At 37.0% G+C, this 17,965-nt stretch overlaps 1 protein-coding gene across 2 annotated transcripts; it reads right to left on the reverse strand.

Annotated features, from left to right (window-relative positions):
- Positions 1-7,118: 7,118 nt before the first annotated feature.
- LOC109211351 lies at positions 7,119-16,269 on the reverse strand. 2 transcript variants are annotated; one of them, XR_002065693.1, is made up of 7 exons: positions 9,483-9,576; positions 9,297-9,402; positions 9,046-9,138; positions 8,517-8,938; positions 8,293-8,419; positions 7,452-7,989; positions 7,119-7,361 (listed from the first exon to the last, which is right to left on the reverse strand). XR_002065693.1 is itself a non-coding variant. In XM_019374884.1 (7 exons), exons 1-7 carry the CDS (start codon positions 15,663-15,665, stop codon positions 8,880-8,882), a joined length of 915 nt encoding a protein of 304 aa, XP_019230429.1. In that variant the 5' UTR covers positions 15,666-16,269; the 3' UTR covers positions 8,790-8,879. The 2 variants fall into 2 exon arrangements, 1 of the variants encoding a protein (XP_019230429.1); XM_019374884.1 differs by lacking the exons at positions 7,119-7,361; positions 7,452-7,989; positions 8,293-8,419 and adding exons at positions 9,800-10,003; positions 10,105-10,409; positions 15,650-16,269 and having other exon boundaries at positions 8,790-8,938; positions 9,483-9,614.
- Between the last annotated feature and the right edge of the window lie 1,696 nt (positions 16,270-17,965).

Genomic DNA, 17,965 nt, shown 5'->3' on the forward strand with positions numbered 1-17,965 from the left:
ATTTTGGGTCGTGACAGCATGGTATCAGAGCACTAGGTTCCTAGGGTCTCACGAGTCATGAGCAAGTCTAGTAGAGTCTCGCGGATCGGTACGGAGACGTCTGTACTTATCCTCGGGAGGCTGCAAGACTGTTAGGAGTACTTCCCTTCTTGATTCCTTATCGTGCGATTTGACTTCATGTGAGGCTTATGCCTTTGTTTCTTTCTTACTCAATCTTATGCGACGCAAAGCGCTTGATGTAAACCGAAAATTGAAGAACCATAATGGTACTACAGATGTGATACGAGATGTTTTTCCCGGTATAGCTGATCGGATTATTATCGTCGCTTTATGGAAGAATATTTTATTGTTTCAACCTAGTAGCGGTACTTCTAAGGGCTTTGAGGCTAAGCACAAGTTGCCATGATGCTTATGAACGATTGTTCCGCAGTAGTGATGTAACGGTAGGATGTTGCCCGCATGTCGGGGCAGTGAATGACTTGAAGGGAGGTTTACTCAGTGCATAATCTAGAGAATTCAGTATTTTATTCCCGGCAGGGGAAAGGCAATCGGACTAAGAATGGTCAGACGTGGGCTGGTGGAAGTAGTGAGACTTCGTAATTGTAAGCGTGGTGGAGATTTCTCCTATGATGGGGTGTAGTTATCCTAATTGAGCGCACTAAGTTCGCCGGTGTTATGATCTTCTACAATTTGCCTTTGGAGCAGGACATTGCAGGTCAGTATTGAAGAAGCGACTGTTAGATGTCGCGAGGTAAGGTAGTTCAGGGTTGAATCGGCATTTATAATATTGGCAGCTCGAGAGAGATGATCTCTGGCAAAATTTAAGGTTAGTAGCGATTTGGGGATTCAAGTGCTACGAAGATAGATTTTATTAAGGCAATAACAGAGTAGCAAAGGATGAAGAAAGATGTGTGGAAAGTGTCAGACGGTGACTAAAATTCCTAGAAGGCTAGGTGCGTGAAGCAAAGGTCGAGTAGTTGATTAAGGAAGTGAGTTTTCCCAAGTGGGAGAGTGGCGGATGTTGCATATGGGCTTGGTGGTAGGATGATTACGCACCTTAAGGAAAGTTTGGAATGATTTGGGATTATAGTAGCTGGCGATTGAAGCCTACGGATTAATGAGAAGTATGGGCTATCATGCGGCAGGAGATTTAATATAACAGGACGGAGCTTCGTGAATGGAGAAGGGTACAACATAACTTGGGATTGGAGAAATATTGCCGTGCATTTAATTGATGTCCACGAGGGGTGGATGGATTTGTGCAGCTAGAGAGTGAGCTCGAACTCAGGATGGGTTATTGATGTCATAGTAATTGTACCCCCGCGCAGTAGCACTGGAAGATGTCGGGAGTGATTTCTACAGGTAGTTCATCCATGTGAGCAGGTTAGCGATCGCGTGGTTGGCGAGCTTCTGCGAAGAATTCTATTGGTTATACAGCGAAGGGATCGGTCGTGCGAATGTTGTTGATGATTCTGGATATAAAAAGGGGGTTTTCTATAGTAAGATATCGAGCATGTTGGCAGTTGATTGCGCAAGGATTGTGTCAATAGGAGATTAAGAATCCAGGTAAATTCCAGAGTTGTGTAATAGTGGCTTCGAGCTAAGTGGGAGAGTCCCACCGCCGATGATGGGGTTGCATGGTTAACTACTTGCGAGGTTTCTGGTTATCAGCATATCAATGGGCTATTTCAGCTACGAGAAAAGACCATAAGTGGTAATTTGAGCAAAGGAAATTATTAAAGGTGGGCTGTCGTTTACCTTATTGGCCCATGTTCAGACTTCGGAGAAGGATTAGCAGAAGGGGCATATCAGTGAGGGTGCGAATATGCGCGCAAGGAAGGTATGGACTGATTCGTGGGATTTGAGACAGCATGATCTCGTGATTCAGGGTCACTCGGGATGAGTGCGGATGGAGTATGTTATGTGTTGGATGGAGTTAGTATTATCTCTAAGGCAATCAAGGATAAATTGGAAGAAGGTAGATCGATTAGCCATAGTTGAATCTGGCACATTGGTGTTAGTGATCAGTTCCTTCAGCGTGGCCGAGTTATGCGAGTGATTTGTGATAGTGCGTATCAGGCTTGTCAGCCGCCGCAATTGATGTTATTCAGAAGCATTCTACTGTTATGGCTTGTTATGTGGAAGCAGAATTTCTGGAAGGGCAATGGTGGCTTAGACCACTACTTAGAGATTTGCACATTCTACGATTATGGGAATTCACCTGTGTGAAACTATGGATCTCCTGAAGTGAGTCAAGTGAGGAGTTTTTATATGATGAAGTGTTGACCTATTAGTGGTTCCGAAGCTATGATGAAAAACGAGTTCTATCGTATACTGGTACGTTGAGTGCAGTGAGTGGTATGGAAATTTACAGTGAAGATCAAGGTAGCAGCTCGGTGTGGACAAGGATGTCACGAGCTCAGATGAGCAGGAAAAGAGTTTCGATGTTTAAGGTATGTTGGTATTGTCTTCAGCGTCACCTGAGATTTGGTGTTTTGTAAAAAGGGGCATGTGTCATGGTTGATGATTCTTGATCGCTTTTCAGCGTTAGTGCGGCCGGTGGTTTGGATGTGTGGACCTGTTATGTGTTTCGGAAGGTTGTGGGAGCGAGTACCATAGTAAGATCGTATAAGTGTGGCATGTAGTCACTTGATTGATTAAAGCAATTAAACCAAGTATGAAGATTGTGGTGATATCGATAAGTTGAGAATATGTGCTTGGAAGGCACTCAGTTACTGGGTTGTGGGTTGTGGATGAGTACTCCGGTTATGGTGGTTGTTCTCTCGTGTTATGAGAAGAGGGAAATTAGTATGGACCGTTGTAAGGCTATTGGCTTAGTTTGATATGATCAGGATCGACTTGAGGACGGTGGATGAGTTTATATGTGAATATGGGCTCTATGTCAGGCCAGTTGTGTTCATTTCAGTAATGCGCTCCTTATGGAGTAGTCAGGGTGTTATTTCGTTGTCAGATATTTCATGTAGTGATACGTTGCACCGTGGGAGTTGTGAGACGGCTTGAGAAATTGTTTGTGTGTTGAGGATCCGCGTGGAAATGACGTATTATGAGCAAACTGGCTCTTGAGATTTAGATTGTATATCGCACCTCAGTTGTGCTTGAGTTTTGTAGCTTATGGCGCTATATGTCCCCTCAGGGATGGTATTATGCACTTAGCGTGCTTGTGACCAAATTCGATATCTTGTTGTAACGAGCAATTTTAGCTCGATGTGCACCTCCTTATGTGAGTTCCACGTGTGGATCGGGTGGCACGCCGCCATGGTTATGTTGTGTGGATCGGGTGGCACGCCGCCATGGTTATGATTTCTCGGATCGGGTTGCGCGCCACAACAATGTGATGTTCAGTACAGTTCCCCATATCTGTCTGTGTTCTGTTTCCTATTTTCTGAAGGAAGCTCATATTAGCTGTGCGCCCGTGTCGCGTGTATGATTCGCGAGCGGGGTAATTGAAATTCCTTTTCAGAGTTCATTCTCCTTTTTGTATCGCATTCTAATTGGTAGCCTATTCGCACATTGTGGCATCATATGAGACTTTTGGTCATGTCGGGGTGGCTTATTGCCTGAGCAGTTCGTACTGGGTGAGACAAGATTGTTGGATTCAGGATCAGTGCAATCTGACTATATGGAATATATTAAGGAGCAAAGATCACGATTTGGTTCAGAATATGGTAATGTTTCTTGTCAGAAGTATAGACTCAATGATGGGTTGACTCGGCAGTTGATTATGAGTTTCTGCACATCTCTTCCGCTGTGGCGGTATTGTAAGTGTTAGGGTAAGACCGGTGTATGTCATGGGGTGCAATGGGAGCATCGGATTCGTGGAATTTCGACTAAGTTGATCAGAAAATGTTATTGTGATCCGGTGAGTAAAATGATGCAAGGTGTGAATTCAGCAAGTTATGCAGTCACGCTTGGGTATAGCGTGTGGTGAATGATATGGTGATCTTATGTTGGAAATAGGTCGAGCATAGAATTCCGGATGTTGGAATTGGGCTTTAAGGCCTATCTGCTTGGATAAAATGAAGTATCTTCAGAATTGATTGAGCGAATGCGCTCAACCGAGTTGTGGTAGCACGTGGAGGTGCATAAAATGTTAAACAACGATTTCAGACCACCCCAGTGTAGTTCTCTGCACGTTCGAGGACGAACGTATGTTTAAGTGGGAGAGAATGTAACGACCCGACCGGTCGTTTTGAGCCTCAGTGCTCCGTTCAGTAGTCAGAGGCCATGAACAGCTTCATTTCAGGTATTGCGACTTGTACGCGCGGTCGGAATTGAGTTTCGGGAAATCCGAAGTTGATTTGGGAAGAGAATTCTTATTTTAGGAGCCTGAAGTTGAAAGAATGAACTAGGATGGGAATTCTGAGCAAACGACCTCAAAATCAGGACCCGAAGGTTCCAGCAGGTTCGTATGATGATTTCAGACTTGGGCGTATGCCCGGTTTGGGTTTTGGATAACCCAGGAGTGTTTTGGCGCCTATTGTGGAAGTTAGCATTTTAGAAAAAATTTCATCGGTTTGGCTTGAAGTGCATTTCAGTGTTATCGAGGTCCGTTTGGGATTCCGAGACTGTGAATAGCTCTGTACGGTGATTTTGCAGTTGGGGGCGCGATTGGAAGTGAATTCGAAGGTCCGTAGGCCATTTTGAAGCCATTTAGCTTAAGATATAAATTTGAAGGTTTTTGAGAAGTTTGACCGGAAGTGGACTTTTTGGTATCGGGGTCGGAATCCGATTCTGGAAGTTGGAGTAGGTTCGTAATGTCAAATATGACTTGTACGCAAAATTTGAGGTCAATCGGACGTGATTTGATAGGTTTAAACATCGGAAATAGAAGTTTGAATTTTTGAAGTTCATTGAGCTTGGATTGGAGGTCGATTCATGATTTTAGCATTGTTTGATGTGATTTGAGGCCTCGAGCGAGTCCGTAATGTGTTTTGGGATTGGTTGGTATGTTTGGTTGGGGTCCCGGGGGCCTCGGGTGGATTCCGGGTGGTTAACGGATCGAAAAATGGGATTTTTGGAAGGTTGAGGACTGCTGGTTGTTGTCATAACCGCACCTGCGGAAAACGGGCCGCAGGTGTGGCGCCGCAGAAGCGGCTAAGAAGGCACAGGTGCGAATTTTTGATCAAGGGCCGGAGGACTGCAGATGCGGTCAAGGTTCCGCAGAAGCGGGACCGCATCTGCGGAGAAGTGGTCGCAGAAGCGGATTTGGGTCGGCTCAGAGTGGACTGTAGATGCGGTCAAATTTCCGCAGAAGCGGGACCGCATCTGCGAAGGGCGTATCGCAGAAGCGGAAAAGGGCAGCCTTGGGCGGACCGCAGAAGCGGTGATTGGTCCGCACCTGCGGAACCGCAGAAGCGGTTAAGGGACCGCAGGTGCGAAAATCGCTGGAGGCAGAAGGGATGTTTTAAATCGGGGTTTGAGTTCATTTCACCCATTTTTCATGGCTTGGGCGGTTTTTGGGGGAGCTTCAAGAGAGGATTTTCATCATCAACGACAAGGTAAGATATGCTCACCTATTATGAGTTAAATACATCAATTATGGGTGGTTTTAAGCATGAATTGTGTAGAAAAACTTGGGGTTTTTTGAGGGAGAAAAACCTAGAAATTATATTCTTGGAATTTAACTACGATATTGAGTATGAGATTTAGTGAAAATTATATATTTGAGTTCCTAAGGTCATGGGTAACCTTTATCTTCGAAAAATTTCGGATTCTGGGCACGTGGCCCCGAGGATGTTTTGGTCAACTTTTCGATCGGAGTTAAGAATTGCTATAAATTTGATCATAACGAATATTTGTGCATATATTAATGGATTTGCGTAACCGTTGGCTAGTTTGGAGCGTGGTGCATCAATTAGAGTCTTCGGAAGGGCTTGGATGCCAGTTATGGATCTTCGGAGCGAGGTGAGTCTCCTTCTAACCTTGTAAGAGGGAATTGTCCCCATAGGTGAAATAATTGATTGTGTGCTCCTATTTGCGGGGGCTACGTACGCACGAGGTGACGAGAGTCCGTGCGTAGCTACTATGATGCTATTACCCGGGTAGTTAGGATCCAAAAGCATGTTATACTTGGATTGTTTATGAACTCATTGATAGCTTGAATTGCTTAAATCAGGTTGAATTAGTAAGTGAATTTCCAGAAGGATTAAACTTAATTTCTTAAAATTTGTTAAAGGAGAATTGGTTTTATTTGGATAAATATTCCCCGATGAGTTCTTAATTGACTGATTGAGCATGTATCCCTATGTGTACCTGCGTCGCATGCATGATTCGCGAGCAGGGTATGTGTTTATTTATGGAACGGGCCGAACGCCTCGGCAGATTAAATAGATGCATCTATGGTTCGTGCCGTTCGACCCTAGGCAGTGCAAAGTTTACATTTCTGTTGGAGCGGGCCGTCGACCTCGGCATGATTTGCGCCTGATATATATATTGTTTTCGGAGAATTTTAAATGTTGATATTGCCTTTCATGGCTTGATATAAATTGATAAGATAATGAAAAGTAAACCTTGAAAATCCTTTATTATTTGTTAATGGTGTTTACGTGTCTTCTCGCTTTGTGAATTAGAACTGCTATATAAATCCATGTTTTCCTCACATTTTTAGTATATCTTCAATTGACCTCTAGTAAGTGTCGAAGTTGACCATCTCGTCTCTACTTCTTCGAGATTAGGCGGGATACTCATTGAGTACATGTTGTTTACGTACTCATACTACACTTCTGTGCATTTTTATTGCACAGGTATATTTATTTCTAGCAGCCCACTAGGCGTAGCAGCGCGGATGATTTGGGGCTAGGCGAGTTACATTATTCGAGGCGGCTCGCAGCTAGTATAGCCCTCTTCAGTACATTGTATTTATTTCCTGTCCATTGTATTCCGGACGGATGTTGTATTTTATTTCCTTATCAGTAGATGCTCATGCACTTGTGACACCGGGTTCTGGGATGGTTTGAAGTATTGTATGGACTGCTTATCATTTAAATTTGATTTGAGATTATGTTCTTTAAAATTGCTAAATTTGAAGGAAAAATCATAGATTTCAGAAGTATTAAAACGAGAACTTGATTAAGTAATTTGGTTGGCTTTCCTGACAGTAGTGTCCAGCGCCATCACGACCCTTAGTGGATTTTGGGTCGTGACACTTCCTCCTTGCTAGTCTGCCTGTAACCTCACTTTCACTGATTGACCCATCTTCTTGCTTTTTTGTAGCATAATCCCATAGGAGCGCTCCATAGCTTCTACGATGTTGGTCAATATCAGAAAGGTCTTCTGCGGGAATCGACAAATCTCCAAGGCTAACATACTCCGCAAAGGCAGCAACAAATACACCACAATCGCTGCAGAATAACAAATTTAAACAATATTTACCAAATTATTAGAAATAAAAAAAGAATTAAATGCATAGAAAGAGAGAATAGATTTTTTACAGTGATCCTTCTTTTTGCTGTGGAATCTCTCCAACGAGCCACTGAATGTTAAGAGGGTCGGTAACTGATTTTTCGATGTATGCCTTTGTTGTCTTGAAGTTAATGTCTTTACGCTTCCCATAGAAACCAGTGCATGACAAATACAAAGGGATAATAACATAAAACTTATCGACACGGGATTCAACAACTTGATGGTTGTGTGAAGAGACCATGGAATCATACGCATAAAGTTGCCTGTTTGCAATGTCGAAAACAACCAACACCCAATGGAATTTTTCTACAATATTGACGGGCATGATCACATAGTCAACTTCATCCCATGCAACATTGGCAAGTAGTCTATACCCCAAATATATTCTGCAACAACATCTTGGGGTTTAACAACAAAATACATCTTTTCTGGAGGTGAATTTATGAACTTTTCATAAATTTGTTTTATCCTGGTCTTGAACACATAATCCGTTGTGGTAAACCTGGTACTGTTTTTGGGGCCATACTTGCCTCTTTTCCTCAAGTAATACATTAAAACATTAATGTGCTGCAACCAAAAATAATTGGCATATCAACAGCAAGTCAACTTCAAATAAACTACATATAACTACATTATAACTACAATTAACTACAAAACAGAACCAAAAAATATAAAATGATATCTAAGAATAATTCTACAATTTAAACTACAAAACAACATTTAGAATTATGTCTACATCATATCTACAATTTATACTAGAAGTCATCTTTATATATTATACATATCTATAAAATAAATACAATTAAACTACAAAACAGAAGACAAGATATCTACAAATCATGTATTGGAAATAGACTCCTTGATACTTACCGAGTCATTGAGGACTTGATCGGGGTGAGCCAGGGAATAGAACCATTCCTTCTTATCAACCTTTTCCACTCCAAGGTCTAACCAAGGCTTAATTTGGTTATCCTTTATGGAAAACGGAGCCTTCCTCCTGTGACAACAAATAAATGACAAAAAAAAATAGTAGATTGAATTAGATATGTAAAAGATAAATGCTGAAAAGCAATTGTCAAATTATACATTCGTACCTCTTTGAACCTTTGTCAATAAAGTGGTATAACCACTTGCTGAAGTTCTCTAAAATATCCGGATCTACATTTTCACCAATAACAGTAGTAAAAGGGTGCTTTAGGTAGAAAATTTTAGGTCCAACCGAGCTGCTGCTCCCAGAACTGTATAGAGGGATAAATGGTGATCGGGCATGCTTTCCCGAATGCCTTGTTCTCCCCGGATGCATAGGTGTTGCATCATCTTGTATGGGCTCGCCAAACATAACCAACTGGGATAAGTTGTCAGGAAACTCAAAATCATCTAGTGTGACCCCATTCTTCTCAACTCCTGATCCTTCTGAATCACCTAGATCCACATACTCTGCATCTGCACCTTCATTGTCATCTTCCTCGATGACATGCTCGGTCTGAGCTGCTACTGTCACTCCGTGAATTGGGGACTGTGCATTAATATCTTCCATCATTGTAACACAATTCATATCTTACTTAACAAGAATGGTGAAATTTATAAACAACAAGAAAATATCTCTGAATGACAGTACGATACCTGCTTTGTCTTCATCAGCTGCAACTTGAAAATGTGTATGTAAATCACCATGTGATGGAAGATTTTCTTGACCAATTGCACCTTCAACATGTTCTGTTTTATAGTTGAAAATGGTAAATAATACTGGATAATGGTGAATTGAAAGTTGTAGCATATAAACTATTAAAATTGTAGATAATTTGTGGATAAGTGTAGATATGTTGTAATCACTGACACAAATTGTAGATAATTTATAGGTATTTTGTAGATACCTGTTTTAGTGGTGCTGGCTTGCACTTGTTCCCTAATATTGAACTGAAAATGCTCATTGTTGAAGTCATTTTGTTGGTCATTGTTTTTTGTTGAACTGCTAGCAAACTAAATATTCTATATTAGTTTGTATATATTTTTTCGGATGTCTAAATTGTTTTGCTATAAAAATAAAAGTCAGATCTTACCTTTGCATCATTTTGCACATTTCTACTATTTATTATTTGCAAAACAGTCTGGACAGACTCATCTATAAACACTCGAAGGCTATCGATTTCTATAAAGACAGCTTTCCTGAAATCTTCAAGCTTTCTATCAACCTACAAGTTACAATATAATAAGTTGTTAACTTCATAATATGTCCTAACATACAATGCAAAAACATATGCTATTATGTGAAGATATATATCAGTATTTATAATTTTGTAGATGTTTGGTAGACGGTTTATGAAATGTAGATATATTGTAGATAAAATGTAGATATATTGTAGTTTATATGTATTACCTGCTCAATTCCTTTTTCTACTTTACTGATCTTCTCGGCAATAGACTCGTTGTCCTCTTCTCCATCTATTTGTTTGGGTTCCAATGTCGGAGGATCAGCATTGGCAACCTCAGATTTTTGTTCACCTTCTTGAACTTTGTACTCAATTTTGTCGGGCAAAATCAGCACTCCAATCTCTTCTCTAGATTCAACTATGTTAGTAAACTGTATGAGGAAAAATAAATTAGTTTGATCAGGGCAGAAAATGTAGAATACTTGTAGATATGTTGAAGGTAAATGCATAATCATAATAAAATAAGGTATACCTTTATCCACTCAGGCTTTATCATCTTCTCTTCAAAGGCAGCTAACCAAATCAGCCCCTTAGTAGCTGACCATCTTAGTATGCGAGGTATTGAGTTAGAACACCTCATAGCTAGATCAGTGCTGATAGTAGAGAAACACTCATAAAGCCATACTTGCAATGCTAGTGAGCATCCCCGTATGAGATAAGAATGTACATACGGATTTAGTCTGTGCCTCACAGATTCCATCAGCTGGGTGAAAGATTTAATACCCCATGGGTATGACTCATACTGCCCAGATTCTACCAAATAGAACCTAAAGTGATCTACAAAAGAAACATGATCTTTGTCTGAAGGACAAATGAAAAATTCTAAAAGATAAAGTATGTACAACTTCACCACATCCTCATCGTTTACCCAGGATCTAGTGGTTACTATCTATTTCAAATAAGACTTCTCCCCTCTTAATTTTTTAGGAAAATAACTGCTCATTATTTTGCTAACATAAGTGGGAGTATAACCAAAATCAGTAACCTGTGTAACACATCTTAGACCAGTAATTAATGCAAACTCACGCAATTCAAAATTTAATGTTTCACCCTTTAACTGTACAAAAAAATAGGATTCATTGGATTTGGTCAATTCATACTTCATCAAAAGATGAATGGATTGGTTTTGCATGCATATGGTGGGAAGAGACAGTAAGTATCCAAAACACGTCTTTTTGAAAAGATTCAAACCATTTGAGGATAGAAGCTCTTTAATCTGGCTAGGAATGCTAGGATCACACAAAGTGTGGAATCTAAGCACCCCATAATCAACATTATGTGGGGCAAAAAATTGTCCATTCTGCACAAAATTCAAATTAATAAAATTCATAAAAAAGGATAAATTCATCTACATATTGTCTACAATATAACTACAAATGATTATATAATATCTACAATTTAAAGCATTTTCTACAAAAAGGAAGCAACAACAGATAACTACAATTCTGCTTCAAATAATAGTAGTTACCTAACATTATAACTACAAAAAAACTACAAAATATCTAAAATTATAACGGCAGAACATCACAACTACAAATAATCTTCAAAATTAAGACAATTAACCTACACTTGTCTAAAACACGTATAACACAGATTTTAACATCCTAAACCAAACAAAAAAATTATACGTGTTTAGGGTGTTTTTTTGAATGTTTCTTCATTTTTAGATTTTTCAAACCAGGAGACACCTTTGATTTCTTTCCTGTTCGAAGATTAGGGACCTCTTCTACAAAGTCATCATCTACAGAAATCTCTTTTCCTTTTCTTTTGACTTGTTTGACTGGTGTAGAAGTTTCTCCAATAGCTACATCAATTTTTTTTGGTTCTCATTTCGACTCTGATTTGTCGGGGAGAGGAACTATGACTACTCTCTGTAATTGCATGTGTAGATTTACCTTGATTTTTGGGTGATTTTGGGATAAAACACTCAAATCAAAGGATGGTATATCAGCTACTGCTGGTTTATTAGGACTCTTTTTCGAACCTTTTGTTGTTCTTCATTGATGAACTTCAACTAAAGTAAAATGTGGAACAAATTTGTTTAAAGGGTTTCTTCAATTTTGAGTGAATTTAGAGGGAAATTGGGTGGTTTCAGAAGAAGGACAATGTTTAGAAAACATGGGTATGGGTAAAAAGAACGTGGGGTACGGGACTGGGGGGTTAGGAGAGAGAAAGTGAGGGATGAGTGAAGATACTGAAATTAAACGGAAATCCTTTAATTAAGGAGTAAAAAATATCTCATTAATTATAACCTTAATTAGTTATGGTATAGAAATGATAATTTGGTATACTAAGTGTAATTAAGTCAAACCTTAAACATGGAGGGTAAAAAGGTTTCCTATGTGGCATAGGAATGTAAAAATTCCTTAATTTAATTCCCAGCGCCCAGCCCAACTGCCCAAGCTCACTCTAAAGATTAGGGCTTACTTTAGACTTGTCGAATCTCAGTTCTCTTTTCCTGTTTTCATCTTACCTTGTTTGAGCATCTGATGACTATAGAGGCAATGTCTTGGTACATTGTGATTCTAGTCAATTGACAAAACTAATTGAATTCTATTATCTTTTCCAATTCTTGTTAGTTGCAAAAGTTTAACTTTATTATTGGAGAGCTAGGATCTTTATCTTTGTCAAAGCATATCGGAGTTAACTAATTATATTAGTGTCACTGTGGGAGCGCAAGTTCTTATATATTAGGCTAATGAGTGTTTTGCCAAATTATAATTACATTGGCTTTGTGAAAGTGATTTTCTTTTAAGTGCAGATATTTCTCATTCTGTAATTGTTATAAGTTATTCTACACGTCCTAATTTAAGTGCAGATTTTCTTTGGTACTTTGGTTGCACAAGTCCTTACTTCCTTCAACACTAATAACTGAATAAGTAATAACGAGTGACAGTTACTAACAGAAACAGCATTTCGTTGTTCTTTCTCAGTGAATATTAAACCGAAACCGCACCAAACTAAAATAATAAATACCGAACAGTACCAAAATACTTTGGTATGGTATTTGGTATACATAATTGATAAACCGAATATCGAAATACCGAACCGAAATTCTTAAATACCGAACCGAAATACCGAATGCTCACCCCTAAATAAAAAAACTTTAAAAAATCACATAAATATAACACTAAAAATTATGTTTGAGCTATTTCTAAAATAAAAGTGTATGCTTAGATTGCTCCATTAGATTTCAATGGTAGCCCTAATGACTGCCACGTCATTGTTCAAAAATTAGATGGTCTGGAATCTGGATGCTCTCTTTTTCTTTATGTTTTTCACAAATAATTGTCAAACATATGTATTAACATGACAACATTGAAGACAAAAAAAAAAAACCATCTGTGATATTGTAATTTGTAACCGAAGTCTAAATTATAAAAGAGCTACACAAATAAAACTGTTTATTAAAGTTTTGAGGTGTTTAGTTCAAATACTTTTTTTTTTGCTTAAAAATTAGTAGCATAGAATTTAGTACCTATGGATATGAAAAAAAAAAAATTTCATTTGCCTTTTATTTATTTTCAAAGCTAGGTTATTGAAATCTTTAAAATTATATTTAATAAAATTTAATCAAAAAAATATTTATTAATAAACCTTTTGCAATTGAAACATAATATAAAATTTTCCACTCTTAATACATGTTAAAAATTATGTTAGATCTTTATAAGAACAAAAAAATCCAATATAATCCCACAAGTGTGGGTATGGGGAGGGTAGTGCGTATGCAGACCTTAATCCTACAGTGAAGATATATTTTTATACATTTCAAATAAGGAAAGATTTAATACACAAAATTAGTTGATTTAAAACTCCTTAATTTTTGGGGAAAACTTAAATGAAAATTTTGTCAAATGTGAAATCTAATTTTTAAAGGGTAAAAAAAACGAACGATATTTCGTTAATGGGATTCGTACTTTTAATCTAATATATATATATATATATATATATATATATATATATATATATATATTAGTTATTCCCCAAGCCAAAATTTTCTTAACAGATAGCAAGAAATGCATTTGCTAGTGGACATGAGATGGCTGAAAAGGCAAAACAAATGCAGAGGTTCCAAGTTAAGACTTCCGGCAAAATGGGCTGAAAAGAAGCACTTGCAAGTAGAATTAAGAGGGTGTTTGGCTAAGCTTATAAGCGGGTCAAATTAATTTATAAGTACTTTTCGGTTTATCTACGTATTTGGTAAAGTTAAAAGTGCTTATAAGCCAAGTGCTTATAAGTAAAAACTAAGCCATGAGCTGGTCACCCCCAGGTTATTAATTTGTAGCTTATAAGCACTTTAAGTTTGACCAAGATTTTTACTATTTTATCCTTAAATTATTCCTTTTTAGAACAAAACTCTTACATCGATACTCACTACCTCAAGTATTTTTTTCAACCTAAACCCCGCCTATTCAAGTCTGCAATTCTCATTGACTATTTAAGATAAGCAAATTCTCTATTTCTTTTGCATATTTGTATCTATGTGATTGTGCATTAATCTTTGAACTGTATATAATAAATGAGGACACATAAAATTTTTGGTGTATTGCTTTCTAAGTGTTGTGGTGATGAAGACAGTGTTTGTTTCTATTCAAATATTTTGTCCTATTTAGGTTTAATTTTTTACTGAGAAACTTTTGTCGATTTGTTAATTATTACTCCCTCCGTTCCAGTTTATGTGAACCTATTTACTTTTTGGTCCGTTTCAAAAAGAATGACCCCTTTCTAAATTTGGTAACAATTTAGCTTAAACTTACAATTCTACCCTTAATGAGAAAACTTTTATAACTACACAAATACTTCTGGGCCCCTTTTTGACTTGTTAAGGACCACAAATTCCAAAAATCTTCATTTTTTCTTAAACTCCGTGACCAGTCAAATAGGTTCACATAAATTGGAACGGAGGGAGTATAACTTATAATTATATGCTATCATAAAATAAATTATATTTATGATAAAAATTATCTTATCTAAGCATAGTTGTATTTAAAATAAAATGACAAATATAATATTTTGTATTTGAATAGATCTGGAATCTAAAATTTTGAAGAAATTATGCCCTTATATGTGTAAACAGTTCTAAGGTTATTTGAGTTATTTTAACAGAAAAAGAGCTTATCAACACTTTCTTTTATCAAATACTACAGCAGTTTATTATCAATTTCAGCACTTGTATCTAGATATGTAACTGCTTATTTATTAAGAGCCCGTTTGGCTTAGCTGATTTAGAGTAGCTGATAAGCATTAAGTGCTGAAAAGCAATTCTAAGTGCTGAAACTGATTTAAAAAATAAGCAGTTACGTGTTTGGATAAAAATGCTGAAATTAATAATATGCAGCTGAAGAATTGGGTATACGAAGAGTTTTGTTTAAAAAAAAAGTAGGGATAGAATAGTAAATATTTTGGTCAAACTTAAAGTGCTTATAAGCTGAAATTTGATAAGTTGGGGGACACCAACTTATGGCTTATTTTTAGCTTATAAGCATTTAACTTATAAACACTTTTAATTTTACCAAATGCGTAGATAAACCAAAAAGTGCTTATAAGCCAGTTTGACCAGCTTATAAGCTTAGCCAAACACCCTCTAAAACAGTTCCAACACTTAAAAGTGCTTTTTAGCACCTAATGCTTATCAGCTACTTCAAATCAATTAATCGAACGGGCTCTAAATATAAAATTAATTGCGTTTAAATCGTTATGTGAAACATTTTCGGGATTCATCTCTTCCTAGCCACCCATAACAATGTATTTCTTACCACTAATCTGGATTTATTATTTGTTACAAATTATCAACAAAGCACTTTGCCACTTTCAGTAATGATTTCAACTTTTGTTTTAAAAGCACTTTTTAAGTGTACCAAACACTATAATAAGCTAAGAAGTACTTAAATCAAACTCTTGAAGAGCTAATTGGAATACTATCTGTTTAAGAATGTTATCGAGGAATTAAAGTGATAAAACTTATAATGTCTTCTAGCCGATAAAAGTATATATTGCAGTATGTGAATTTCACTTACCCTGGTCGGATGTCATATCCTTTTAGATTTGCCGCAGCAGTTAGGGCATTCCTCCATCTTTGCACCTTTTGCATTTCCTCAACATCATCCTTATACTTTGTTTCATGTTTGTCAAAGGCTTCTGCAAAGCTCTCCCTCTGGTTTCGGACGTCTGATGGGTCCACATCATAGAAGACCGGTATGACAGTTTGTCCATATTCATCCTTGCATTCCATGATCTTCACTAGCTCATCCAAGCACCACTTGGATGTAGCATAATTCTTTGAGAAAATGATGACGGCAAATTGAGACTCTTCGATAGCTTTCAAGAGTTCTTGACGCGCCATGCTCTAATCTTTTATCATCTTGAAAGGTGAATATTCCCTTGTTTCTCATAGGTGACTTGTAAACGTTTTGCGAGTATCTCACCTCTAAAACTTAGGAACACATCGTACTTCCACCGAGGACAGTACAGTGAATTACTCACAAAAGAAGAAGAAGCCATGAATTCCATTGTACGTCTGAAAAGAAACACAAATTGTGTGGATAGATGGTAATAAGATCAGGAAAGAGAAACAAATGAAAGATGAATGTTTCTGTGAATTAATCAGCTATTTAATGCTCTACTCCACTTCTGATTAGAAAATTTTATTGTTATTGGGTATTGTTTGAAGTGTAACAGAAGGACGTAGGAAATTTCTTCAAAGACCCCCAATTGTAATATGTACACAATTGACAGCTAAAAGTACTAGCCGATGAAGCTATGAATGAGAAAAAAGGGGGAACTTTCTGAGAAGTATTATTGCTCCAAAGTCCCTCTCTTTTTGGAAAGAGAAGGAAACAGTGCATCACAGGGCCCTCTCCTTCAATAATTACGCACCAATTTATCCATAAAAAAGTGAGGATATTATAAATATAATTTTATTTATGGTGAATGTCTATATTTAGAGAGATTCTAAGGTTTATTACTTGGTAGCTAAGTCACTCTTTCCCTATAAATAGAGGTTCTATTCCATTGTAATTCATCCCAAAATCAATAAGAATTCTGTCTCCCTACTTTTCTCTGCAATACTCTTGTTCTTCATTTATTGTTTTATAACACGTTATCAGCACGAGACTCTAACCAATTGAGTAGAAGCTTTGGGATTGAACATAATGATTGTCCATTGGTCCATGAACTTCCTTCATGATTAAATTCTGGAGTTAAGGTAAGTATTTTACTTTATTTTCTCTTTTAAAGTCTTGAATTCTATAATTTGATTTTATATACAAACAAAGACAACAAAGTTTGATTATAACTCTGATAGAGTTTGTAAGAAATTATAACATTCGAATTGGTAAAATTTCTCTGTCTTGCCATGATTAAATTCATGTATGATTGTGGGCAAAGAATTGAAAACACGTCCCATTGAATTTGCTCCATTCTCATTCTCATAAGAGAATGTGATAGCAGTATGTGATAAGTCTGAAAGAAGACAATACTATCAATGTATCAATAGATGTGGACGTGGCAATAGACGAAATTATAATCGTCATCATTGTGATAATGGAAATAATAAGGATTCTCAAAATAATCCTTCACTCTGTGAAAGTAATATTTGTCATCGATTTGACATGAGATTTAATAAATCACATATAGATGATTATGGTCCACTCATGATGTGAATGTGACAACATCTGATTTATGAATACATATTCATTATTGGAAGAATATGAGCGTGCTAGTGGTAGTGAATATACCACACTCACCTCTAGAAGGAGGTTTTGAGATGATATAAGAAAGTAATGTCATTATTATGGCATGAATGGTCATTGGTCACGTACCTATTGTATGCCAAAATATTTTGGCTATGTGATTATTAAAAGACAATGGTAATGCAAGAAACAAATCTTGCATATAATTTTGACTGTAACCATAATGGTATAATTTTCTCTTTAAAAGGGATATTCAACATATGGGTGTTGATGAATATGTGGTAGTACAATACTAATTGAGAGCTCTAGAAGAGCCAATTATACTATTTTGGAGAAAATTGATTATCAATAAGACGTTGTGTTGTAGCAAGTCTCAAAGAAACTTATTGAGTTTCTAAAGTATTCGCAAAAGCGGTTGATTATATTGAGACTATAAATAAAGGAAAGATTTAATATATTCCATAACTACAACTTGTAGCGGGGTATTATGTATGTGAAAGCTAACCGTTTTATTCTCCAATTTGTACTACATAAACAAAAGAATGCCACAATAAAGAGAAGTTTATTGATATAAAAACCCATATCATAATAAACTTGAAGTTTGTTGATAATTGCACACGTCATGGTGTAAACCTGAACTTT

Source organism: Nicotiana attenuata, unplaced genomic scaffold, assembly GCF_001879085.1.
Source record: "Nicotiana attenuata strain UT unplaced genomic scaffold, NIATTr2, whole genome shotgun sequence".
Lineage (NCBI taxonomy): Eukaryota > Viridiplantae > Streptophyta > Magnoliopsida > Solanales > Solanaceae > Nicotiana > Nicotiana attenuata.

Coding starts and splice junctions, on each gene's coding strand:
- LOC109211351 (XM_019374884.1), bottom strand. Junction 10,004..10,104: donor TAAAGCCTGAGTGGATAAAG/GTATACCTTATT, acceptor TTCCTCATACAG/TTTACTAACATAGTTGAATC. Junction 9,615..9,799: donor TAGAAAAAGGAATTGAGCAG/GTAATACATATA, acceptor TGTAACTTGTAG/GTTGATAGAAAGCTTGAAGA.